At 43.3% G+C, this 26069-nt stretch overlaps 1 protein-coding gene across 1 annotated transcript in view; it reads left to right on the top strand.

The window, feature by feature from the left end:
• The window catches only part of kdm6ba (lysine (K)-specific demethylase 6B, a), a 94443-nt gene extending 72938 nt beyond the window's left edge, over positions 1 to 21505 (top strand). The window contains exons 6-27 of the mRNA XM_023400642.2: positions 6821 to 6907; positions 8887 to 9008; positions 9432 to 9555; positions 9735 to 9830; positions 9949 to 10234; positions 10357 to 10434; positions 10676 to 10849; positions 10993 to 11172; positions 11455 to 12039; positions 12260 to 15954; positions 16163 to 16289; positions 16670 to 16775; positions 17025 to 17230; positions 17394 to 17500; positions 17597 to 17665; positions 17773 to 17921; positions 18011 to 18125; positions 18229 to 18416; positions 18507 to 18648; positions 19026 to 19152; positions 19508 to 19678; positions 19860 to 21505. Of these exons, the coding sequence (XP_023256410.2) occupies positions 9437 to 9555; positions 9735 to 9830; positions 9949 to 10234; positions 10357 to 10434; positions 10676 to 10849; positions 10993 to 11172; positions 11455 to 12039; positions 12260 to 15954; positions 16163 to 16289; positions 16670 to 16775; positions 17025 to 17230; positions 17394 to 17500; positions 17597 to 17665; positions 17773 to 17921; positions 18011 to 18125; positions 18229 to 18416; positions 18507 to 18648; positions 19026 to 19152; positions 19508 to 19678; positions 19860 to 19877 (6738 nt within the window). The 5' untranslated portion in view covers positions 6821 to 6907; positions 8887 to 9008; positions 9432 to 9436 and the 3' untranslated portion in view covers positions 19878 to 21505. The remainder of the gene's footprint in view (positions 1 to 6820; positions 6908 to 8886; positions 9009 to 9431; positions 9556 to 9734; positions 9831 to 9948; positions 10235 to 10356; positions 10435 to 10675; positions 10850 to 10992; positions 11173 to 11454; positions 12040 to 12259; positions 15955 to 16162; positions 16290 to 16669; positions 16776 to 17024; positions 17231 to 17393; positions 17501 to 17596; positions 17666 to 17772; positions 17922 to 18010; positions 18126 to 18228; positions 18417 to 18506; positions 18649 to 19025; positions 19153 to 19507; positions 19679 to 19859) is intronic.
• The last annotated feature ends 4564 nt before the right edge of the window (positions 21506 to 26069 follow it).

The following is a 26069-nucleotide window of genomic DNA, read 5'->3' as shown; positions in this document are numbered from 1 at the left end:
TTATTTAGTCTCCTATGGTACATGCAAACGCTTCAGCACACCAAGCTTGTTCAGACAGGGTGAAGGTTTTAGAGTTTTCGCTGGGGCCAAGAGGGGCAACAACTCAGTCAGCCAAGTGTGGAATTCCACCGTGCAGTGTGAGACTGCCTGGTGTGGATCCCAGTCTTTCAAAGTGGGGACCAGGGCTCAAAAGACCGGACAGGTCAACTTCTGGTGCGTCCACCATATGAAAAGGGTTATTTTTGTGCATTTTATCTCAATTATGTGCTAGACAAAGCTGACAGACGAGAACATGGTGAAAGGAGTGAGAGACTTAAATATAACAGTCCTGTTGTAGAATACAATGTGACGAAGTAGGCAATAAAACGGACAATAGGCAATAAAACAGCACAAAAATAAAGACAGTAAACAATTGAAGGGTTTTACATGCATATACCGCTGCCACTTTTTGAACATTAATAGGCCTTTTATTTTTGAAATATGGAAAAGCAGTTTGAATTAGATTAATCACTAACATGTATGGATGAAGTCATGGTCCTTATAATTTATTTCTCATTAGTTCTATGGCCCAGCAGGGTTCTGCTATGCTGCCAGCCAACCACAAGGCTCAGACATCCATAACTATAAATATTGGTCATATATGCAGCTGTGGTCTCGCTCCAGGTTCTGTTCCACTGTGTTTTGGACCTGAGAACAGTGAGGAAAAACAGATTGGTATAATTTAGTCCAGAAGTTGAGGAGTGAACTTACTGAGAGCTGTTACAGGAGCGGGCAGCAATTCATATGCAGCCACAATCCAAGCAAAGAAACTAGTGTATAACATGGCAGCATTTTAAATAGAGAATCAACAATGATATCAGAGAAAAGAAGAATATTTTTTTCAAAATTGAATCCATCCAGACTGAATAGAGCTGAGTTATAGAGTAAGGGAGTGTTTGCTTTCTGTTTCCTGAACCGAGTGAGAGTGAAAGGAAAGTTTTCCCACTGACTTCAGTTCCTTTCTGTTATCTCTGGCTTGTTGCCACTGATGATGATGCCACAGTGGAAGGGAGGTGTATGAACCTACATGCTGTGTGTGCGTGTGTGTGACTCATGCACAAAATTAAACAAACTCTCACACCTTGGAAAGAATTTTTCTTCTTCCTTCCTTCCTTTTTTTATTTTTTATTTTTTTAACCAATCCTCACCTCCCGTGAACACTTATACCCACCTCAACCACACTGGCAGAATAAATGGTAGCTCTGCTAGCAAGCAGGCTCATGTGCACCATTTCACTTTTTCCTGGAGGAAAAGCCTACATTAGCGATACATACAAGAATCACCAACATTGGTATTCGTAAACAAGCCTTTGATGTTCTTTGGACTAAATGAACAAACTGTCATAACAAAGCCACTCAGTCTGCGTCACCGTTGTTCTGATAAAGTCTAAATGATTGGTGTGTAATTACACCCACTGTAAGAACAACTCTGCAGTGGCCATCTGCACACATGCTGTCATTAACTATGAGGCATATAGGACGGACACACACACGTACATGTCCATGTTGTTTTTTGTTGTTCATACACACACAGGCTGCTGATGAGAGGAAGAGGATGGTGTGTGAGGTCAGCGTGTCCTGTGCCTCAGTAAACATGTTGATCAGTGAAGACCTGTCATAAACCTTATTATGAGTTCTTCTATGTCCGCCTCTGCCTCTCTATCTTAGTTAAATAACTGTTAGTAAAGACGCTACTGGTTCCCCTAGCAACTGTTACCCAGGGAGCAGAGTCTGTTGTCTTGTTTAGAGGATTTCTAAGATAGTTGTTGTGTGTGTGTGAGAGAGAGAGAGAGAACCCTGGATGTGGAATAGGAGCACCTGGAGAGAGACGGAGCTGTATGAGGGAGGGGGATTTTTTCACTTCTGATTTTGAGGCAGTTTTTCCTATGAAAAGAGGCAGCACGATGTTCTGTTTTGTCCTCAGCTTTTTTTAGATTTGTTATTGAGAGCAATCAACTGGAGAGGCAGAGAGAAAAGTTCTGGGGCTTTTGAGGTTGCTCAAGTGTGGAAATCGAGAGTGACGATGATCAAGCCATTGTCAGTTCTCAATGAGACGCCCACATCCTCTCTGATTTCCGGTTTGTCGGGATTTATTTGCCGTTTTCCTGTTCTTTAGACTCAGCAGCCAGGTGTTGAGTCATTTTCTTTTTCTGTATCTCATACACACACGTCTCGATTCAGACAGTGAAGTACCCAGAAGTGTTGTTGGGGCTGTCGAGAAATCCAGACTGATGCTTCCTTCCCCAAACACAGGGTTTCTGTGAAATGAAGCAGGGAGCACAAGTGACTGGGAGAAAGAGTTATTCATCACTTACATGCACACACGCTCACACTCATTCTGCCATCATATGTTTGTCACTTTTACCAGAAGCTAAAGACACACAGGTCAGAGCCAAGGAAAAGGCCTTTCAAGTCAGTTGACTGTCTTGTTATTGTCGACAAGATTGTGTGAATCATGAGTTGGAGACACGTGCCATTAACACAAGATGACTGTGTGTCTGAGTTATATTTTAGCAACCGTAAGTGAAACAGGTCCAATTTCTGAATTGACTCTTCTTGTTTCACATCTGCAAAGACTCAGATTAGTCACATAAGATCAGTTATGTCTTCTTACAGTCAAAAGGCTTTTTTAAGATCCACCAAAACACAAATAAAGTTCATACTTTTTCAACAGGAAGCCACAGCCTTAAAACCCTTCTCTTAGACCTCTCTTCTCTCTCTCTCTCGCTCTCTCTCTCTTACGCACACACCCCCAAACCCCTCAGGGAGGCCTACTTCCTGTGGTTGTGACGACAGCTTCCTCTCCCCTCCAAGCTCTTGTTCCCCTTCTCTTTAACGTCACACGTCACGTGCATCTGATCTGTGTGTGTGTGTGTGTGTGTGTGTGTGTGTGTGTGTGTGTGTGTGTGTGTGTGTGTGTGTGTGTATGAGAGAGAGAAAAGGAGATGCACCACACTAACCCAGTTGTGTGTTGTCAGTCACAGCCCAGATGTCAGGGTGGTGAGTGCAACAGACAAAGGGGGCCTCATGTTTTCATGTTTTTCTGCCAGCCCCCCACCCCCCCACCCCCCGCTCTTCCGTGTTTGGTTTCTTTTTCCACAAGCAGATGAAAATGTGGGTTAACTGTTTCTGTCGGTGTGTCACTAAGGGGTCCGGAAATCAACTTTTTCATCTTTTAAAAAAAAATTTTTTATTGCTTTTCCGCCAAAGCACTTGACAAGAATAAAACAATGGGTGGAAAAAGAGGTGGTGACAAGACAAACAGCTCGTTGACAGGTTGACCACCAACAGCCAGAACGAGACAGCCTTTGGTGCTTGTTAACCTGAAGCTTCTCACTGTCCTTTCAAAATCTACTCAAAGCTGAAAGGAGCAGCAGTGTCAACGCAGCAGTTTTAATGTGAAGATTTTGAATAATCCTCCCCCCTGTGCTTTAGTGACTCTCTGTCATGGCCCGAATGTAGAGCAGATGTGAGGGGGTGCATATATAAGCCAGGAAGAGACAAAGTAGACAAATAGGAGCTTTTATCTGGCCTGTTATGGCTGCCTGGCGTGCTGCTGCTGAGCATAGAAGATGTGGCCGTAACTGGGCGAAGGGTTGTGTCAGCGCTCTGTCCCCTGGACGGAGGGTCGTGTTGGTGAGATGGATTTTAGCAGGAGATAATGGTCCATCATGGAGGTCAGATGCTCCTGTGTTTGAGAGCAGGGGCTATGTTTGCTAGCTGTTTCCTTGGCTGACCTACACTACCCTGTGCTGGTTAGAACTCTATTCTGATTTTGTGAGTGTGTGCGTGTGTAGGGATGAAGTTAGCCCGCATCACCGTCTTGGAACGGTATGCGCTGACGTTTGCACACGCACAAACAAATAAACACATGAATACACGAACACGCACAGAGGCAGCCTGGCAACGATGGTGGGGGCGGATGAATGCAGGGGCTGGCTGTTCCTCTCTGTGTGTGTCTGTGTGTAAGAGAGAGAGAGAAATGCATGGTGTTTCCTCCCGAAAATGATCTCTATCTGGGCCTGATTATGTAATGGCCAAATCGAGTAGAGAGGGCGAGGGAGGACAGAACAAGACAGAGAGAGAGGGAGAGAGAGAGGACCATGCATGGCCTTACCGTTATCCTCGGCCAGAAACTCATTGCTGCCAAACTCTTCCCTCGCTCTGCTTTCTCTTATCTGCCACTTCTCCCAGCCTTATCTGGTCATTTCTTATCACACAGGCTCTGCAGTGACTTTACTAGGACAGTAACACACTCCAGCTGTCTGCCATTACCCCCTCCAGCTCCACATTTTCAGTGGTCTTATCGTTTACCATTGTTCATATGGTCACACCAACACTCTTACCCATCTGTCATGGGGCAATACTGGTTAACATTAATGTGCTTCAGAGTCAAATCAACAGACCAACAAATCATTCATGTTCTACTGAATCTTACATTTTTCTTACAATTTCGCTCAGCAAAAAGGAAAATCTGCCACCAGGATGAGAGAGGTCTGCCTCTTTCAGGTTGTTCATGTCTCACGACGCAGGAAAGAAGTAGAATTTTTTACACAGATGGATGTTTATTTTGCATTGCATCGCTGCCTCCCCTCATCTCTCTCCAGTCTATTTTCCTCTCGTGGCCTGAGTGGTTGTCTGGCTGGGGACCAGTGCAGGCCAGTGGTTGGCAGGGGAGGGTGAGGGTGAATAGATTAAGGCTACTGCACCAAGTCAGACGTCATCTGAACATCTTAATTTCAACCACTTGTTTCCCTCAGCTTGTGTTGGGCGTGCTTCCCTGTGTATAGCCACAAGCTTGTGACTTTGGTTTGTGTGTCACGTGGGATTATTGTGGATTTATTTATTTAGTATGTGTTTGTGTGTGTATATATGTTTCTTTGTTAGATACCACAGAGGATTCAGAGCTCCTTTATTTTCTTTCTTGCCTCGTAGTTGGTGTGGTTGACAGCAGTTGGCACGGCTTTGTCTGCTTGCCAAAGCTTCCTGTTTGGCCCCGCCTCCCAGCTGATAGCTGGTATTGCCGGGACAATAACTAACTTACGTAACTACGACAACGAGGGCGTTGACAGGAACCACTCTTTGATGGGGGGGGGGATTTCACTTGAACAAGATGTACCATAGGGGAATTTTTGACGTGACAGTGAATTATGTCATCTGTTTGGTAATAATTGATAAATCTATCAGCTGTGTATAAGGAGTAGCGGAGACATTTGACAGCGACAAATTCTTAAATTACTTTCACTTAACCTTGATTCACTTACTGTACACTTTCACACTTACTGCAGCTTGTTGTGGTTAGATTGAGGTTAAAGCAACTTGAGCACTTGAAGTGTTCATGATTTCACTGACGCTGAATATGTAACAGTTCAATTTTAACTTTTTGATTGGTCAGGCGTTATCAACACAACGAATATGTGTGTGTGACAGGGATCATCAGATTGATCACTATTTCCTTTTATAATTTTCCTCTTCATTTATCTGAAACTTGCTGTTTGATAGTCTGATTCCTCCCTCGGCCATGAAACCCCCCTGTAGCTTGTCATCAGTTCCTGTCTGTTTATGTAAATACACATACACGCACGTACAATCAACCCATGCGGCATGTTGCATTGGACGCAGAAATGATATCTCAAACTCCGAGAAATTCCCGCTGCTGTCACATCTGCAATGGTGCAGAAACACGCCCCCGGTCACCTGACTGTAAGCGGTGTCCCAGGAGGGCGGAGTTTAGGACTGCGGTTTTGGGTAAGCCCTGTTTCTTGGTGCTGAGTCATCAGGGGTTCCCCCAAAAATGAAATGCGTAATGCTGACACACAGACACACACTCTCACTGTTTTCTCCTCTCACACACTGAACCCTAACTCATAGCTGACATAACCACACTTCATCGCTTTGGTATCATCAGATAGAACCTGAGCTGGTATGTAACACTGTCTGCCGTCTGTGTACACTATCTGGTTTCAGAGAGCGGAGTTTCTCACACTGTGCTGGTGGAGTGGCTGTGAGCAATGTGATAGCCAGGATAGCAACTGGAATAGACGACCATTTGGTCACAACAGACATAAACACACACCCTCTATAAAAGTGGTAATTACAACTTCACCACTTATGTCCCTGTGTGCACTCTCTCGTCGTAACTGGCTCTCTCACTAAATTTCTCTTTATATCGTCTTCTAAATGTTTCTATTTTAAACCTCTCGTTCTGTCCCACTCTCTTCTTTCTGTATAATGTCATGTGTTTTATTATTTTGCAATGTTTCCGCAGTGCTACTCTTTCACGTGTGATAGTTGACTTAGCCTGCTCAGCTCTTCCTGTTAGAGTGAGATCAGCCTTGTTTGTGTGTCTGCTCACTCTGCTAAGCTGCAGCTAGTCTCACCATTGTGTCTGTGAGAAGAGAAAGTGAACGAGAGCCCCCCCCCCCCCCCCCCCCGCTCCCATTGTGTTGGCCTCCCTGCTGATTTACCCCTTCGCCTCTGAGCCACCCTCAGGTTTTCCTCACTACTCTGAAACCAGGCGTTACCTCAGAAGTCAGGAAACCAGGAGGGGTGAGGGTAGTGACGATTCGCTGTCTAGAAAGCCAGAGAAAAGAAGCAGCAGGACAGGGGCTTCTTAGTTCATACTGACATCAAAGACCACCCTCAGCTGTGAATTGCATCATATGCTTAGAGGCTTTAGGTTGATGACAGTTTTGATCATATCTGAGTATCGTGTTTAGCGTGGCTTCATGTTGTTTTTATGACAGCTTGACATAAATGTTTTTGTCTTCTGTGTCTTTCAGGGTTGAGGAGACCCCAGAGAGATGATTGACAGCCAAAGCCGAGACTTAACACAACTGTGAATCAATAACTAGGTGCTACTCTAAAAGGTACGCTCAGCATGGGAGTGTGTTTGTATCAGTTTGTCTTAAAGCATGTTGAGTGCAGTCTTGACAGTTAACGCCAGCCTATCTTCACATAACAGCAGCGGCTGGTGGATGACGATCCCTGTGAGGCAGAAGGGAAGAGATAGAGAGGGTGGGGTGTGTGTCACTCTATAGCACCCCTCCTGACGAGCTAAAAGTGTACAGCGATTGAAATATCCCCTACTGGGCTTTAAATAGAGGCAGAGAGATCCAGAGTCAGTGGGAGGAAGAAAGGAAGAGGAGAGGAACTGGTGGGTGGAAGGACTGCGTATGACCAGAGCTAATTTAGGAAAACTGGTGGAAGAGGGCTTTGCTGAGCAAGAGAAATGAATCATAACCTGTGTGTGCACGTCTGCTACTCTGCCATAATGCATTACGCAGTACAGTTACTCACTTCAAGTTGTTATCATTGCATTTCTTGTACATTTGGGGCAGCAATTCATTGAACAACTTATTAGTTTTACATTACATTCCCAGGTTGATGGAGAGCACATGGACTTCTTTGTATCTTAAAACCTTCTGTCTTTTGTATTGTGTGTGTCCAGGTGTGTAATGGTCATATTTAATCTGTTGTGAGTGATGAGATGGGATACTTACTGTTTTTGGATAGTTCAGCTTGTGTCTGATGTTTAACAGATGATACAAATGAGGGTTTTATCTGTACAACAGAAGTATATGTTTGTTGCTAGTTTTTAACAGCAGTGGTGAATATGCAGGTGGAAACACATCCTCTCAGGTTTTGTCAGGTATCTCTTTTGTTGTCCTTTATGAATCAAGGTACTTTGAAACATGGACTTCTTTGTATCTTGACACCTTCTGTCTTTTGTATTGTGTGTGTGTGTGTGTGTGTGTGTGTGTGTGTGTGTGTGTGTGTGTGTCTCCAGTGTTTCAGAAAGCAGGGGAGGGGAGCGAGTTATCTATGAGCTGCTTTTATGTCTTTTTCCCTCAACCGTTTTCCTTTGTGTTTTCTGTGTGTGTGTGTGTGTGTGTGTGTGTGTGTGTGTGTGTGTGTGTGTGTGTGTGTGTGTGTGTGGGAAGGTGTGTGGGCGTTTTCATGGCACTGTTCCTACTCTCCACTCCACCTCCCTCCATCCCTTCCCTCCTCTCCATCTCTATCTTTTCTCCTTAATCTATCCTTCCATCCTGTTCAGACCGTCTGTCGCTGCTGCCCCCCTCTCCCTCTCCATCACGCCTGCCGTAATGATTTTAAACCTTGGTGTATCCACCGGGCATGCACATGCACACACACTTTATACACACACCCTTCAGAACACTGCAGCACACACATAATCATCCACTTAAGAGAGCACACTATTCTCTCTCACATGCACTAAACCAGCACAAGCCTGACATGAAAATGCAGCTTGCACACTTGGCACTGCTTCCAACACCACACACTTGAGCACAAACACACACACACTTGGCATGTGACCAAGGCCTCTCACTCTTAGTCTTTCCCTCTGTCTCTTGTTATCAGGAGGCCCATGGTAAGGATTACAGTAACCCCAGGTCTGTCCTCATAGGTGAGCTCCCCACTGAGCCATCTGGGCTTCAGTAATAATCCTATTCTGTAGCAACTGGTTTACTAGCACCCCCTACAGGCTGAATGATGCATAGCAGCCACCTACAGACAAAGAAGTCATCAGAATTTGAGACTTACAGTGAATTTATTCTGCAGAAGCAGAATATGAAATGCGAAAAATGATGTACAGAAGCTAGAGTTTTTCTTCAGTTTGCCGCTGCAGTCGTACCGACTTTTGCCTGGCTCTCCCTTGTCCTATATTCTACCTACACCCTCCCTTGCTGCTGGCAAGCTCTCCAACTCACACACATACACCCACCATCTAGCCTATATAATACAGAGCCCACTGGCGTTTATTGAATTTTCAGTGTGTCTGTGTCTCTCGTTCTCATAGTGGCTTTGCTGTTTTCTGTCTCTGCAGCCAATAGGCTTTTGGGTTCTTGGTGCTGAAGACAGAAGAGTCCGACAGTACAGATATTCTCAGTGTTGGAGTGAGGCCCTCTCTGTGCTGCAGTGGAGGGCTTCACAGACATAGCTAGTCTGGTAAGTATGAGCACTCTGATATAATTTCTAGCACTCACGAATGGCAGTCTAAAAGTAATTACACTGCTAAGTCTGATTAAACCCTTGGTCTATAATAATAATAGTGTATAATTTTAATGGGCTAACTAGTAATTCCAGTCAAGTGGATTTTTAAAGTGAGCCTGACCCTCATGTAGTTTTCCTGCAAAATGAGAGGTCTACCACAAATGCTATACTATTAAAACACATGATGGTACTGAGAGATAAGATCTTGTATTTGTCAAGAGAGTTCATAGTGAGCTTCAGGTAATTACCACCTTTTTAAAATGTGTATCATTTTAAGACATAACTTTTCATTAAGCTCTACAGTCCATGTGATGATGACAGTAAGTCTGTGTATGTGTCTGTGCATTAATTATATGACTGTATTACTAACTTACACAGGCTGGATGCATCACGCAGTAGAGCAGTTTGGTGGGCGTGGCACACGGGATTCCTTCCCTCTGGACGGACTCAACCGGGGACCATGGGCTCCCGTGGGCGGCCGCGCCTGGCAGCCACCTGCCAGGTCTGAAGCCATGACAACAGATACACACAAACTTCTTTGTCAACTTAAATCCACCTGGTTGAATCTGTCATTTGAGCTCAAAAGTCATAATTTTACTGCAGAAACAAATTTATAGCTCAAATAAGCTTGATTTACAGCAACCTGATTGTTCTCTGTGTGCTGTCTCTGTTCCTCATTAGGTGTTCGCCTGGAATGAATCAACACCAGCTCCTTCCCCATCTACCTCCTGGTCCTATGGGTGGACTGAACCATCCCAGTAAATTCTTCAGTAATGGGTAAGTCATGCACAAAATGATTGGTGACATCAGAGGGTAATTTATTTATAGAAAATGCTACAATGAAACAAGCTTTGTTTCATTTGGATGTCTTTCTGTCTTTTTTTTGGCTGTCCAGGCCCATGAGAGGAGGTGAGAAGCTTGAGCTCCCACAACCAATATTACCAGGCCTGCAGAGGGAGCAGCAGAGACCTCCTCCTCCTCATCTTCACCCTCCGCCTCCTCACAGAGCGTGGGAGCAACTAGGCCAGCTGTATGAATCCCACCTCCCTCCTCAAGGACATCCTGTTGTGCCCCTGCCCAATGAGCACGCACTCCGACTCCATAATGGAAGCTACGCTGGCAGTGGCGGACCTCCCCCTAACCCACATCTTCCCCACAGCAGGCCCAACCCACTGCTGAAGGTGAGGACCAATGCTCCACATGACTTAACAGCAGACAATTATGCACCAGAGTAAAAAAGTTTTTCTTAGATGAAAGAAACGACTCCGTTCACAATTTGTGTTGTCTTTGCTGTCTGCTTTAGTTTGGGGGTCCTCAGGAGCAGCATGTTCCCAGGGGTTCATCATTGCTGGGAGATGAGGTGTGGGCTCAGGTGCACCAGGTAAGAGCTCTCTAATTGGCTACGATCACATTTCATCATCCTTATAGACACAGAACAGCCCCTATTCTGTCATTTCTTCTTCAACCAGAATGATGCAAGTCATACTCCAGTCACAGCCGCTGTCTCTGAGCTTTGGCTGAACATTTCACCAAAGAAACTTTTTCAGTGACAGTGCATTAGTTGCTGAAGTTGTCTTCACTTTTCACAACACTGACCCTCCTTTCATTTTTTCTGTTCACAGCAGAGAGGCTACCCCGGGAAGATGCTAGGGGGTCAGCTGAAGAGACCGGGCCCTCCATTGGGAGAGCATTCTGTTATCCAGCACACTCCTCCGCCATCCCTGCACCCGTCATCCCGCCTTCCTGTAGCCGAGGACTGTCCCAGCCCCAGCAAGAGGAAAAAGAGTTCGGATCAGGTATCAGACGGGAACAAACATTTTCTCTTTTAATACCAAAAAATTGCCACAAAGAGTACTAATTTATAACCTCAGCTGTAGAGCTTCTGTACAGTTTGTTCATTTGAGTGGTAAATATTGTTATGTCTCATTTCCCTTTGCAGGTATCCCATCCTGGGCTGCAGCGTTTCTCTGGTCCTGGTCAGTCTTTATTGTCTCAGCAGCAATCGTCAGTCCACCACCACCCTCCAAAACCTGCCTTCTGGAACCCCCTTCATAAGGAAAGCACTCCCTGGCAGCCCCACATTTCTGACCGCAAGAACCCACCATCGCAAGAGTTCCAGGTCTGAACAGTGTGAAAATATCACTTCATTGATTATATGGTACTTGGAGCCAGGGGTTAATATTTTACTATTGACCACGATCAATAGGAAAACCTTCACTGGATTGAGCGGTGCCATAAAGACTTATTGATTCTATTAGCTGTCTGAACCTGAGTACTGTTGGTTTTGATGTATGCACCAGCAAGCCCAGAATTGATTTCCTTTTCCCTATTCTGTTAAGTGCAGCAGAGATCAAATCCTTTTATATCACTCTAATCATCCTCATTTGCTTTCCCGCTACAGGACACCAACAAACAAGGAATGGGCAGCTACACCCAAAAGTCCTCTCCTGCCTCTTCCACCCCTTCAAACCTCTCCCCTCCACAAAACTCCTCTCCGGGAAGCTACAACCAGGGATGTGCTCCTCAGCTCCAGAAAGACACGTTCCAACCTCAGGCTGTAAACCATCAGTCTCCTCACTCCTCCTACCCCAGTCCCAGCTCCAAACTGGGGCTAGCTCCACCCTACCGGGCCATGGAGCCTCGTGGTCCTCACAACCAGAGAGGCCCTCTCATTGGGGGCCAAGGTGGCAGCCACGCTACCTCTTACACGGCATCTACCCCAACCAGAGGGGACAGAGATCAACATCTACATGCCCAGTCATCACCAGCAAACCCTCCTGCAACCAGCAAAAACAGCAACAGCAGCAGCAGCAGCAGCAGTGTGCCTTACAGCCACTTCCAGCCTCATCCAGGGTTGGGGCACCAGGGTCCCCCTCCTCCCCCTCCTCCTCCTCCTCCTGCCAGCAGCACCTCAGTACCTCAGCAACAGCAAAGTGGTCCCCATGAGGCCTGGAGATACCAGAGCAGGCCCAGCAGTCACTCCCTGGTGAGTCATTCATGCAGTAGTTCATATGCACCATGTTTATATTAGTTATTGTATTCTTCTGCAGTTGTCAGTGTAAAAATCACTTCATAAAAAACAGCAAGTGTTTTTATTCTGAACTAAACAGGCTTAAAATTGAACTGTAACCCAGATGGAGTTGTTTAGATATAATGGTCATTCTAAAAGTAACTGTTTGAAAATGGCTCTGTATGTGTTTCTTAAGGAGTCGGGCATCTACAGGCCTCCAGGACTGCTACCTCAGCGCCAGCAGAGCCACAATCAGGTCGTGGATAGTCGGGTTCCCTCTCAGCACCACCATCACATCAGCCCTCCTTTGCCCGCAACCTCCACCCGAACACCTGTAATTACCCCCAATGTTCCCATGTCCCAGGCCTCCAGCTCTATCAGCAGCTATAGCAACAGTAGCAGCTCTAGAGGTGTAACTCTGGCTGGTGTCTCCAAGGTGACCACATCCCCCCCTGCTGGCTGCTCTGTGAACAATGGCAGCAGTAACAACAGTTGGCAAAGAGGACGAGAGCCAGTAACCCAAACCTCCACCAGTGCCGTCATTAGCCCCACCTCTCAGCTGGGTGCTCTGCTACAACCAGGTTGTCAGAGAGGTCAAGCTCCCACTGCCAACCAGCCTCACCAACAGGGGCTGCTCAGACCACAGCAACAGGGACCCACCAAGTCCCAGCCCATGAAGGAGAAGACATCGTATTATCCTAAGGCTGGACTGGAGCAACATCCTGCATTTTCCTCATCATCATCTTTGTTCTCCTCAGGGCACCAGAGAGCAGGAGACAGTGTAATAACAAGCAGAGTCTCAAATACACTTCCTCGCTCTCCTACTACATACTGCCCAGCTCCTCACTCCACTGTCAACTCTGCCCCTCAGCCATCCAATCCAACCCTCTCCTCCAGACTGGGTCCTCAGCCAGACTCTGCGTTAACACGAGGGTACTCTCGGTCCCAGATTCGTCCGCCAGTTCCAACCTCTGTCCCCCAGTCCATCGAGGAGGCTCTAGACAAGCTTGATGCTGAACTAGAGGGACACATGCAAGCTGAGGAAAGGAGGAAGAGGGACAGAGAGGAGCAAGAGAGAAAAATAAGAGAAGAGGAGAGGCGAAAGAAAGAATGGGAAATGAGACAAAAGCAGGACGAGGAAAGGAAGCGGAAAGAACTGGAAAAGAAGGAGGAGGAGAGGAGAAAGAGAGAACTAGAGCGAGAGGAGGAGAGGAGAAGGAGAGAATGGGAGAGGCAGGAGCAAGAGAGAAAGAGGAAGCAAGAAGAGGAGAGGAGGAGAAGAGAAGCGGAGAGGCTAGAGGAGGAGAGGAAAAAGAGAGAATGGGAGAGACAAGAAGAGGAGAGGAAAAAGAGAGAATGGGAGAAAAAGGAGCGGGAAAGGAAGAGGAGAGAGCGGGAGAGGCAAGAGGAGGAAAAGAAGAGGAGAGAAGCAGAGAGGGAGGAGCAGGAGAGGAAGAAAAGAGAACTGGAGAGGCAGGAGGAGGAAAAGAAAAAACAAAGAGAGCTGGAGAGAAAAGAGGAGGAGAAAAAGAGGATGGAGTGGAAGAAGGAGGAGGAAGCGTGTGGTGCAAAAGGCAAAGAACAGACTGCTATTGAAAATCTGGAGAGACTGCTCTCCAGCAACTCCTCCAGAACACCCCCACCTCCTCGCCTCTCTTCTATTACTGCATCTCCTCCAGGTCCACCGCCCCCCAGTTCCCAGGCTTCACCCCCCTACCCCTGGCTAAGTCGTGGTGGTGTACTCCCCTGTCCACCGGGCCAAACGCCCACCACCACTACTCCTGTAGAAAGGCTGCGGCCGCCTCCTCTTACACCTCAGACTGAGTATGCCAGAGAAAAGCAGAGGCAGAGGGAGCTGTGGAGCAACAATGGCGGAACGACATTCAGTCCCTCATCAACACACAATACCTCAGGGATGAACCAGCCGGTGTACCCCAACAAGCCCCCGGCAATGCAAGCCGCACCCAACCAATCCAAAGACTCAACCAGGGAGAGAGACAGCAGCCAACACTCTCTCCCTACTATGGCACTTAGAGAGCCCCCCAAACTGTATCAGGCTTTTCCCAGAGAAAACCCTCCACCTTTATCCTCCACCTCCAGCTCCACAGGGGGAATTCTCAACAAGCGGTTGACAGGAAGTGGTTTCGAAAATGCCAGCAGCAGTGGCAGTGACTCAGACAGTGCTCAGTTTGAGGAGGAGCCCTCCGAGTTGTCCACACTCCTCCCTGATGGTCTGGCTAACATCATGGCCATGCTGGATGAGTCGATCAAAAAGGAAGAGGAGATGTATAACAATGAGAAGACTGGGTCCACAGGTCTCCTTGACAACTTCTCTCTTAGTGTCCAGCCTATCAAGAGCTACCTGTGTGCCCCAGACCTCATTCCAGCAACGAAGCATCAGCCCAACCAGGAAGACTTTGGCTCCAATCCCCATGCTAGCCCTCCTGTGCTCAGCCGCCAAGGCTCTCTGGCATCCCCTTGCAGCCGGACATCCTCTCTCAACGAGGATGATGAGGACTACCTTAAACCTTCTCCAAATGTCTCTAAACACTCAATGGACATGGGAGTGGGAGTTGGGAACACCAATTACCGCCACAGTGACCTGGCTAAACTTTATGGCCTCCCTGAGCAGACTAAAAGTGAGGCTGATGAGGACGATGATGAGGAGGACTCTGAGACCCCATCTTGTTCACCACCACCCCAAAGACCTCACCTCCACCAAACAGGTGTAAACAGCATGTTCAAGTCCCTAGCAACAGTCATAGAGAGCCAGAAGTATGCATACAGAGGTGGGCCTTTTGGGAGACCACCTCCATCAGCTTTGGTTGGGGTGAAATATTCCTCTTCACTGTCACTAGGTCCTGATATCTGCCGCCAGCAACAAAGTGGTTCTCCCACATCAGATTCAACCAATCCACCATTGAGTCCAGCTGTCCTACCTTTTAAGTCCTCTCCTCCTCTGCTGGAAGACAAGAAACTGAAAATAGAGGATGCTGACGTCTGGAGAGATCATGGAGAAACCACAGAAGAAATGATAAACATGATCAAAAAGGAGAGTGTTCCTACCATAAAGCCTATTAAGGTGGTCAAGGAGGAGCAAAGGTTGAAAACCATCTCAGACTCTTCTCTGGACGAGTTGGGAAAGAGCTGCGAGGTCCTGCTTGGCCGACAGTCACTTTCTAACAAGAACTCCCTTGATAAGCCGGACAGTCGTGGCAGACTGGAGGGCAGCCACAAATCTGAGAAAGTAAAGGAACACAGAGATAAAGACAAAAACAGAGACAGGGAGAGAGAAAGGGAGAAAGAGAAAAAGAGAAAGCACGGTCACAGCCACAGTAGCAGCAGGAACCATGACGATAGAAAAGAAAAAAAGAAGCATAGAGAAAAGAGAGAGGAGATGGCCTTTTCCTCTTCTTCTTCATCATCATCTTCTTCTTCCACCCATTCCAGCTCTAGCCACAAGCGGCACAAGGATGGTAAGAGCCATAAGGAGAAGAAAGATCGCAGAATTCTTGGTGACCTCAACCTCCAGAGCAAAGAGGGGTCGGAGAAGAATCGGAGTCACTATGACACGGATAAAAAGAAACGCAAGGAAGCATCAGGTGCCAGCTCTACCAGTGAAGGGGAGCATGCAGAATGGACCTCAAGGAGTTCTGGAGAAAGATCTTCTGAGCATAAAAAAGGCTCTGAATCTGGTCCATTAGGTTCCACGGACTTTTTGAAACTGAAGGCACTATCAGATGGGCCACCCAAGGAGCTGAAGATTCGCCTGATTAAAGTGGAGAGTGGGGACAGGGAGACATTCATTGCCTCTGAGGTGGAGGAAAAGAGAATCCCACTGGAAGAAATCAGCATCAAGAACACTGCCAGTGAAATCATCAGGTCCTGCAAGTAAGTGTACTGTGGAGGAAGACTTTTCTAAAAAGGGATTGAATGTAAAATTTCATTAGGGATTTATGAATCTAAAAGACTGAGATTGGATGAATATGTGTTTAACAGTAAAATGTCCCACTCATGGGCACACAAGTAGTAATAGAAACCTGTGTATTGCACCCTCATGTTTGCCTTTGTCAACATATTCTCTTTTCTCCTGTTCTAGGGGGGCCAGGGTCAAAGGGAAGTTCAGAGAATCTTACTTGCTCCCAGCCTTCTCAGTAAAGCCCATCATGACTTCAGAGGAACCCATTCCTAGAGAGAAACTCAACCCTCCTACACCCAGTATCTATGTATGTCACTATATTTCTTCCATATATTAGCTTACTTTCAGTCTTTAGCCTTTGATGTGATACATGTGGGACACGCACATTTTATCCATGATTATACATGGTAGTAACAAATAGCTGAAATAAATCTGTCAACAAAGGAAAGGTGAGAAACCACTTTATTAAGTCAAGTCATAAAGTGTGCAAATACATATTGCAAGTTCTTTAATGTCAACAACAGAAGACAAAATTGTCTTAACATATGGGGTACACTGTAGACAGTTGACATGAAAATACAGCATCTGAGCCTATGCGCCCCCTTGTGGGGAATCACTGTGCAGGTAGACAAATAAGTTGAAACAGTTTGTGTTGCTGTGCACTAATATGATTTTTCTTCTCTGCAGTTGGAGAGTAAGAGAGATGCCTTCTCCCCTGTGCTGCTGCAGTTCTGTACAGACCCCAAGAATCCTGTTACTGTCATCAGAGGCCTGGCTGGATCTCTACGACTAAGTATGTTTGCACTTACTGACTGGTTAGCACATAACATGCAAAACTCATGGGAAGCTGTCTCAATACTTCTGGATTAAACAAGTAGTGAATCTAGCCTTATGTGAGGCTTTTAAAATCAGTCTTGTGGAAACAAATACTATGTATTTGCATCATCACAGTTTGCATACAATTTCTCTCCTCTTCACTGCTCTGTAGTCTGAGCAATCAGGTAACTCCCACCTCCCTAATGTTACTTTCCATTGTTTTCAGACCTGGGGCTGTTTTCTACCAAGTCACTGGTGGAAGCCAACGCAGAGCAAGCGGTGGAGGTGAGGACTCAGGTGCAGCAGCCTGCTGATGAGAACTGGGACCCCAGTGGGACAGGTCAGACATGGCCCTGTGAGAGCAGCCGCTCCCACACCACCATTGCCAAGTATGCTCAGTACCAGGCCTCCAGTTTCCAAGAGAGTCTCCAGGTACAGAACACCTCATACTACGACAATTTCTTCCTACTCTAACCAAGTCACCTCCCACTATACTATTTACTAGTACTATTTACTAGTATAGTGGGAGTTACTATTTATGTGACTGCATTCTGTGCTGCAATCCAGCTGATACACATGTGATCTGTGTCTTCAGGAGGAGAAAGGCAGTGATGAGGAGGAGGATGAAGATGATGAGAAGGAGAAGAAGCCATCCAACTGTTCTGATAATCCCAGCAAGGAAAGCTCTAAAGAAAGCACCAGGTACAGACTGTTTTAACAAAGCCAGGAAACGGTATACTAACACACTCCAGTGTTTTATCATTTGTAATAATGCTTTAATATTTTCTTATTCCTCAGTGGTGAGCAGAAACCAGTGGGGAAGATCATTAAATTTGGCACAAACATCGACCTGTCAGATCCCAAGAGGTACAGTAGTACTTTATGAAGCAATGTATGGTGGTCTTAATAACGGTATCTGAGACCCACTAAATGTCTTTCCATGTGATCTCATATCATGTTCTGTCTCTGCTCAGGTGGAAACCCCAGCTTCAAGAGTTGCAGAAGCTGCCGGCTTTTATGCGTGTAGCATCCAGTGGAAATATGCTTAGCCATGTTGGACATACAATCCTTGGCATGAACACTGTCCAGCTCTACATGAAGGTTCCAGGCAGTCGGACACCAGGTAAAGCACACAGCACAACAGGATCTGTTTGATTCTCAATAAATATGTAGTCTATATATGACTGAGGAGATTCTGTCCATATTCAACAGGTCACCAGGAGAACAATAACTTCTGCTCTGTGAACATCAACATTGGTCCTGGAGACTGTGAGTGGTTCTCTGTCCATGAGAACTACTGGCATGCCATCAATGACTTCTGTGAAAAGTGAGAAAATCTCAGAATGCAGGCTGACATCAATCAATTTGTAGCAGTATAATTACCAATATTACATGCAAGCCATAACAACTTATTCTTTTTGTGTGCCCAGACATGGAGTGGACTACCTGACAGGGTCCTGGTGGCCGGTGCTGGAGGACCTCTACAATGCCAACATCCCAGTGTACCGCTTCATCCAGCGGCCTGGTGACCTAGTGTGGATCAACGCTGGAACTGTTCACTGGGTTCAGGCTGTGGGCTGGTGCAACAACATTGCCTGGAACGTTGGCCCTCTAAATGGTAAGCTGTGCACCATCTAGTGATCAATTACAGAAAGAATATTTTGGAAAACTGTTTTATTCATCAACACTGTTTCATGTGCATCTGCAGCTTACCAGTACCAGCTGGCCCTGGAGAGGTTTGAGTGGAACGAAGTCAAGAAGGTCAAGTCCATCGTCCCCATGATTCACGTGTCCTGGAATGTGGCACGCACCGTCAAGGTCACAGACCCAGACACCTACAAGATGATCAAGTGAGTACCCAGTTCAAACTAAAACAATTATTCCACCTTCATGAAGACTATAATGTGCAGTTTCTGTTAAAACTGCTAGAAAGGTTCATTCAACTTAAGTGGCCTTTGGGTTATTAAACTGCAGTGCATTATTATTATTTCTCTATTGTCATTAATATGAGGTAGGCAAAACATCTCAGCATAACTATTCAACAGTGTCATGAACTGCAGCCTCCAAAATGATATACTAACATTACATATTGTAATCATAAACATAGCTATGAAAGCAGAATTTATTGCAGGGCTTCAGCAAGGGGCCCACTTAAGTCTGAGGTTTAATAATTAAAACTTCTGACAATTGCTTAATGTAAATGCTGGTCTCTTTACCCTCCTGCCAGACACTGCCTGCTGCAGTCTATGAAGCACATCCAGATCCTGCGAGACCAACTGGTGGCTGACGGCAAGAAGATTTCCTATCAGAGTCGGGTCAAAGACGAGCCTGCCTACTACTGCAACGAATGTGACGTAAGTAGCTCTCAATCACTAAACCATAAAACTCTGTGTCGTTCAGTTTCAGTTTATTAGGTACCCCTATCTAAAACTAAGGCATTTCAACAACCCTGCAATAAATCCAATGGTAGAAGTGTTTTTTTTCCCACTCCGTTCATAGTATATTAATAAACATGAACTACAACTTTATATACCTTTCAACAACATAGGTACAGTTTCAACAATGACCATTAAGTCAAATCAACACCTCTCTGTAAAGTTCATTGCTGGCCTGTTACAACAGCAGAGAGCAACCACTTTTCTTGGTATTACATTATTACTTTTTACTACACCCTGAATGTTTGTTAACCTGTTGTCTCCTCTGTTACAGGTGGAGGTGTTCAATTTGTTGTTTGTGACAAGTGAGAACAACAACAGGAAGACGTATGTGGTTCACTGTGAGGACTGCGCACGTCAGCGTAGCCCGAACCTGACCAACGTAGTGGTGCTGGAGCAGTACCGCATAGAGGAGCTCATGAACACATTTGACTCCTTCAACCTGGTGAGTGCAGACTTACCTCTTTTACTGCCTTGTCAGACATTTGCCCAGTATCCAGGTGTGCCATCCATCTCCTACAAGTTGAGGGTCCATTTACCACCTGAAACAAAATTAGTTGTCAGTTAAACTTTTTTTCATGCCACTCACACATTAATTTAGTCTGTTGTGTTTCTCATCTTACCAGGCCTCCTCCTCCCGGTGACAGAGCTCCCCTCCTGCATCTCCTCAGCCATAACCAAAATTCCTGCAAGCCAGGACAAAAGACACAGATTCACTTTGGTTTTCAACTTGCCCATTCATTATTTAAGATCATTTTTGCTACTACTGCTAATACTTGCCGAACAGCCAGTTGAATACGTTTACTCATCATTACTGTTTACAAAAAGAAATACCAAGCCGCCAATAAAAAAAATACCAGTTTACTCTCAGATGGTGCTTTCAAACAGAAACCCTGGCAACAGTGAAGTTGAGAACCAGGGGGCAGTTGGTGCTGCCATTGAACAAACTGTGGAGGGTAGTTGATGGCTTCAATGGCGTGTTTCTGTCAGTACCAGAAATAACTTTTTTTCTGTTGTTGTTGTCGTCTTGAATACTGAAATTTGTACAAGCTGTTTGCAATTTTGTGGGGTGCTGTCTTTTTTAAAATAATTTATTGTTTTGTTTTTCTAAACTAGATCAGCCTAGATATATACCACATTGGCCTTGTATTTAGAAAAGAGACAAAATGAAAAATACTAATAATAGAGATATGAACATTTTTCTAAAGCATTAAGAATTTTAAAAAAATTGTTTGGAATGCTTCAAAACATACGGGTTTTAACGACTTTGGTTGTTTTAGGGGGGGGATTTCATTTTTGTTCTTCAGATTCTTGTATGTGTTGTAAATCTTGTTTTTATCAATTATACTTTTATTTCCTCTGAATATTAATAATCAGTTGTCACACATCATCAGGTCTTTTTTGTTCATTGCTTCCATCTCTGTACGAACTATCTCTTTAAAAAAGAAAGAAAAAAATCATTGTCATCTGGTGTTTGTGTGTTGTACCTCTGATTGTTTTGTTCCGGTATGCAGACTTAGTATTTCCTGGATTTTTTTTTTGGCATTGTACATTTAATTTAAAAAGTTTCCTCTATTTATTGGATATCAATGTTCTCTCTTTTTTTAATAGGGTTGTACAAGTTTGCGATTTTTTTATTTTATTTTATTTTTTATGGTGACCGATTGCTCTGTAAGAACTGAAATTTTGGGGTTGTGTGTCCGCGGGAGTGGAGGCTGCTGTTTCTCTGGTGCTTGCCTCCCATGACTCCTGCATTTTTCTCCTGATATATATTAAATGATATCTTTATCTTGAATATAACGCCACCTTTCCTGTAGACGATAGGCACACTGCTCACGTAGAGAAGATGACTAATGGAATGCTGTGTTTGTATGCTCATTAAGGAAAAAACAAAACTACTTTTTCCAAAGTGTTTTGAGAAACGGTAATTTTTTTTATTATGTAGGGGGCTTTTAGACAAAATTTTAATGATTTTATGATATTATCTGTTGAATATGATAACGGGATAGATGGTGCTAAATGTTCTCTTTGAACAACCTTTTTTCTGTTTGTCTTCTTAAAATGAGAATTCTATTTTTCCTGTTGCAATATTACCTTAACCTTTTCCTTCTCTTTGTGGTCATTTATTTATAACTGCACTGTTTAGAGAATTCACACAGACATACTTGCAGACACACACACACACCAAACTGAGCCAGACATGTCTTAAACACTTGTGAATTTGTGTGACATTACTATGACTATTAATAAACGCTTTTTGATAAATCCAGAAGTGAGTGGATTCATCTGAATTTCTTCTGTTGGCCTGTTCCATCTCATCTGCCAGTAAGACTAGTAGATAAAAGCCACCTCTAGACCTCAAATCAGCAGCCCTCTATCAAAGCAACAACCGGCAAAGTTACAACTGAACTCAACACTGTTTGTCAACACACCAAGAAAAGCAGAACAAAGGTCTACCAGCTCTTATCTCATATATGTTAGGGCCTACGTGTAATGATTTGAACATAAAACTGCAACATACAAAGAAGTGAAGGGGTCTCAAAACCTTCTGGATGCACTCTATATACACATACTGTGCAGACATTTCTGACACTGAAAGGGTGGTATAATGAATAGTTCTTATTTATCAATGATCATCATACAAAGTGCAATAACTAGAAAAAACTCGATCAAAACTTGGTTTAACCACCGTTTGCCTTGAAAAAGCACCAAATCTACAAGATACACTTGTGTGGATTTAGACTTCTGCCTATTGATGTAATCCTAGACTGAGTTCTTGTCTCTGAACATACATCTTTGACTAGCTGTATGTTGGGTGTCACTGACACACTGTCAAATTAATTTGGGACAGATCAGACACCTTCCTGATGGTACTGCATGATGAACTTACACCTTGCATCTATTTAACCTCTACTGCTACAGTAGCAAGTCATATCCCTCAGCTGTCACAATATTTGGCACAGCTTTGTCACTCATATCCTCTACACTGAATTTGCTATTGTTAGATATGCGTGTGAGAAAATAAGGGATGAGTCGATAGAAAAGTTTCCATTTGGACATCAGCAGCCAGGGTAAACTAAGGAAGGAGATTGTACAAGCGGCAAAACTTCACAGATAGCAGGGCAGGAAATAGCAGGGAGCAGTAACAAGACTGCCCAGACTTCAGTTTCCTTTGTGAGAATTCAATAGAGTCAAAAAAGACATTTAAACCTTACACAAAAAGCATTTCATTAAAGCTTATTTTAAGTAATGACAAACTTCACTTGCCACAGATTAGTGAGTGAGAAGCTAATCTTTCATTGCTTAGTTCAAACTAATCATCCTGTGCCTCTGGGCATAAACTTAGTTTGTCAATATTTATATCCAAACTCTCAGCTTTCCTTTAACAGTTATTGTTCATCCATGTTCCTGAAGACCAGGAATTAATGTCTCGTTATTTTGTAAGAAATTGTTTTACTGGATCAAATGAAAGCTCATTTTACTGTATTCCAATAAAATAATACATTTCTAGGATCATAAATGTTTACTTTAGTTTCAATGAGATAAGACTAATCTTAAGAAATGTTAGAAAATATACAAGAACAAACTTTAAAGAAGGGTGCAATTTTCTAAGGAGAGCGGTCTTGAGAGCGGTCAGTGACCCTGCCTTTATAAAATCTTCAGAGTTCCCAGGCAGAGTGACTAAGAATTGTCAGGTTAGCAAGTCCTCAGGTCAAGTTAGGGACCAAGGTCAGCAGAGGGACAGAGCATTAACGGACAGACTGAAGGAAATCCTGCTTCAAACCACACGGGAAGACAACCTCCATCCGTCTGTCTATCCACCCTGCTGCAGTCAGGTGATGAGAGGATCAGCACTCTTTCCTATGCAAAGACAAAATACTTCAGCAGTCCAATCATCACCACATGGTGTAATCATGATGGACAAAACTTTGAAGTTTGTTTATGCTGCTCTTGTACAGCATGAGATGAAAGACTAAATAGTAACTATTTCATCTGTAATGACAAGTTTCCCAAAGGAGTGTCCATGTGAACTGTTCTGTCAGCACTGACATAACAGCAACACAAAGTCAAAGACTGTAACGTTGTAATGCTGACAATGAAACGATACAAATCTATTAAAATACAAGTCCATATACAAATATGTCAGTGACTCCCTCACCATCATGCTGTGTGTAAAAACATTGTTATTTTAGACTTGTATCTTGCTGTGAAATGATGGAACAATCTCATGGGCCTGTAAATATAAAAAAGGGGGCTGCATGGGGACCAAAGGAGGGCTGGAAGTAAATAAACATTTCAAGCTCAAAGCAGAGCAAAACGGGTAGAAAATCTGCATCAGACAAGACTAATTATTGAGTTTATGCTCTGATCTTATCATTTAACTGATTACCGTCTTCCACAATCTTTGTTCTTCTTACTCCATCCCCCTGTACTAACCCTGTATTGCAGAGGATCTGAGCTTTTATCTAAATCACATCTGCTGATAATGTACGTGTATTTCATGATACAACGTAAACAGTCCAGACTGACGTCTTCTATCTGGCTTCAGCACATTTTGTATGTGTTGTAAAGCTGTCAGCTGTTTATCTTACTAGACCTGAAGTTTGATCTCTGCTATAGTGCATCACCATCTAAACAAACATCATGTCTTAGCCTCCATAGGAGTCAATTGCAGCGGGATGTAAACGTGATTTTGTTATTCAGTCTTACTCTAGTAATACTAAATACTAACAAATCTCTTCCCAATAAAGATTTTTTAACCAAAACTAGAAAGCCCAATGCTCAGCTCTGTCAAGCCCTAACAACAGGATGTTTTTAGAGCAGCAAGGTAACACAGAGAGAGACAATGTCCTTCAAGAGGAGGAAACAGGCCGATGACGCTGTTTCCTCTACTTAAAATGCCATTAAGCAAAGCCCTTTCAGCTCAACAGGTGTTAATAATTTGTAGCCAATATCCCTACAGGAATGAATAATTGTGCTATTTTAAGGGGAAAAGGTTTATGTAATTTAACAATGGTTAATTAATATATTTAGTATTATTTAACCAGAACAAACGACATTGGTTGAAAAGATCAAGTCCCTCTGCAGCACAGTGGATCACATTCTGAAAAATCTGATTTACTTCAATCTGAATTAATTCAATCGTTTTCTTTGACCATTATGGAGCCTTTGTCAGTAAGCATTCTATACATGTTTTTAAGCCTTACTATACTATGATGTCTTTTCACATTTGTATGCCTTACTATAACATTTAGTGCTTTACTATAATACAACATTTTTTTACATTTTAATTACTATACAATGGCATTTTATGCCTTACTATACTATGACGTTTTATGCCTTACTATATATGACGTTTTTATGCCTTACTATACTATAACATTTAGTGCCTTACTACACTATGATGTTTTTTTGACAATTTGATGCCTTACTATACCATGTTTTTTGACATTTTTAAGCCTTACTGTAATATGACGTTTTTTTTTAACATTTTTATGCGACACTACACTATGTCATCTCATGCCTTACCTTACTATGACGTTTTTATTACCTTTTATGCCTTAATATACTATGATGTTATTTTGACATTTTATGCCATACTATACGATGACATTTTTGACATTTTTATGCCTTACTATACTATGTCATTTTATGCCTTACCATACTGTGACGTTTTTATGACCTTTTTATGCCTCAATATAACATTTAGTACCTTACTATACTGTGACGTTTCTTGACATTTTTATGCCTTACTATACTATGTCATGTCATGCCTTACCATACTGTGACGTTTTTATGACCTTTTACGCCTTAATATACTTTGATGTTATTTTGACATGCCATACTATGACGTTTTTTTTTTTGACATTTTTATGAGACACTATGACATTTTTTGACATTTTTATGCCTTACTATACTATGTCATGTCATGCCTTACCATACTATGACATTTTTATGACCTTTTGTACCTTAATATACTATGTTATTTTGACATTTTATGCCATACTATACGATGACATTTTTTGACATTTTTATGCGACACTACACTATGACATTTTTTGACATTTTTATGCCTTACTATACTGTGCCTTTTTATGACCTTTTATGCCTTACTATACTGTGCCTTTTTATGACATTTTATGCCTTAATATACTATGATGTTATTTTGACATTTTATGCCATACTATACTATGACGTTTTTTGACATTTTAATGACATACTAAACTACGACCTTTTTTGCCATTTTTATGCCTTATTATACTACATCATTTTGTGCCTTACCATACTATGACGTTTTTATGACATTTTATGCCTTAATATACTATGATGTTATTTTGACATTTTATGCCATACTATACTATGACATTTTTTGACATTTTTATGCGACACTACACTATGACATTTTTTGACATTTTTATGCCTTATTATACTATGTCATGTCATGCCTTACCATACTATGACGTTTTTATGACCTTTTGTGCCTTAATATACTATAATGTTATTTTGACGTTTTATGCCATACTATACTATGATGTTTTTTTGACATTTTTATGCGACACTAGACTATGACATTTTTATGCCTTACTATACTATGTCATGTCATGCCTTACCATACTATGATGTTTTTATTACCTTTCATGCCTTAATATACTATGATGTTATTTTGACATTTTATGCCATACTATACTATGACGTTTTTTGACATTTTAATGACATACTAAACTATGACGTTTTTTGCCATTTTTATGCCTTATTATACTACATCATTTTGTGCCTTACCATACTATGACATTTTTATGACCTTTTAGACCTTAATGTACTGCAATATTTTTTTG

Source organism: Seriola lalandi, unplaced genomic scaffold (genome assembly GCF_002814215.2).
Source record: "Seriola lalandi dorsalis isolate HSWRI2012SDOR001 ecotype SW California unplaced genomic scaffold, Sedor1 jcf7180002052764, whole genome shotgun sequence".
NCBI classification, from domain to species: domain Eukaryota; kingdom Metazoa; phylum Chordata; class Actinopteri; order Carangiformes; family Carangidae; genus Seriola; species Seriola lalandi.
Note: the sequence above shows the minus strand (reverse complement) of the source record. Positions and strands in the feature narration are given on the sequence as shown.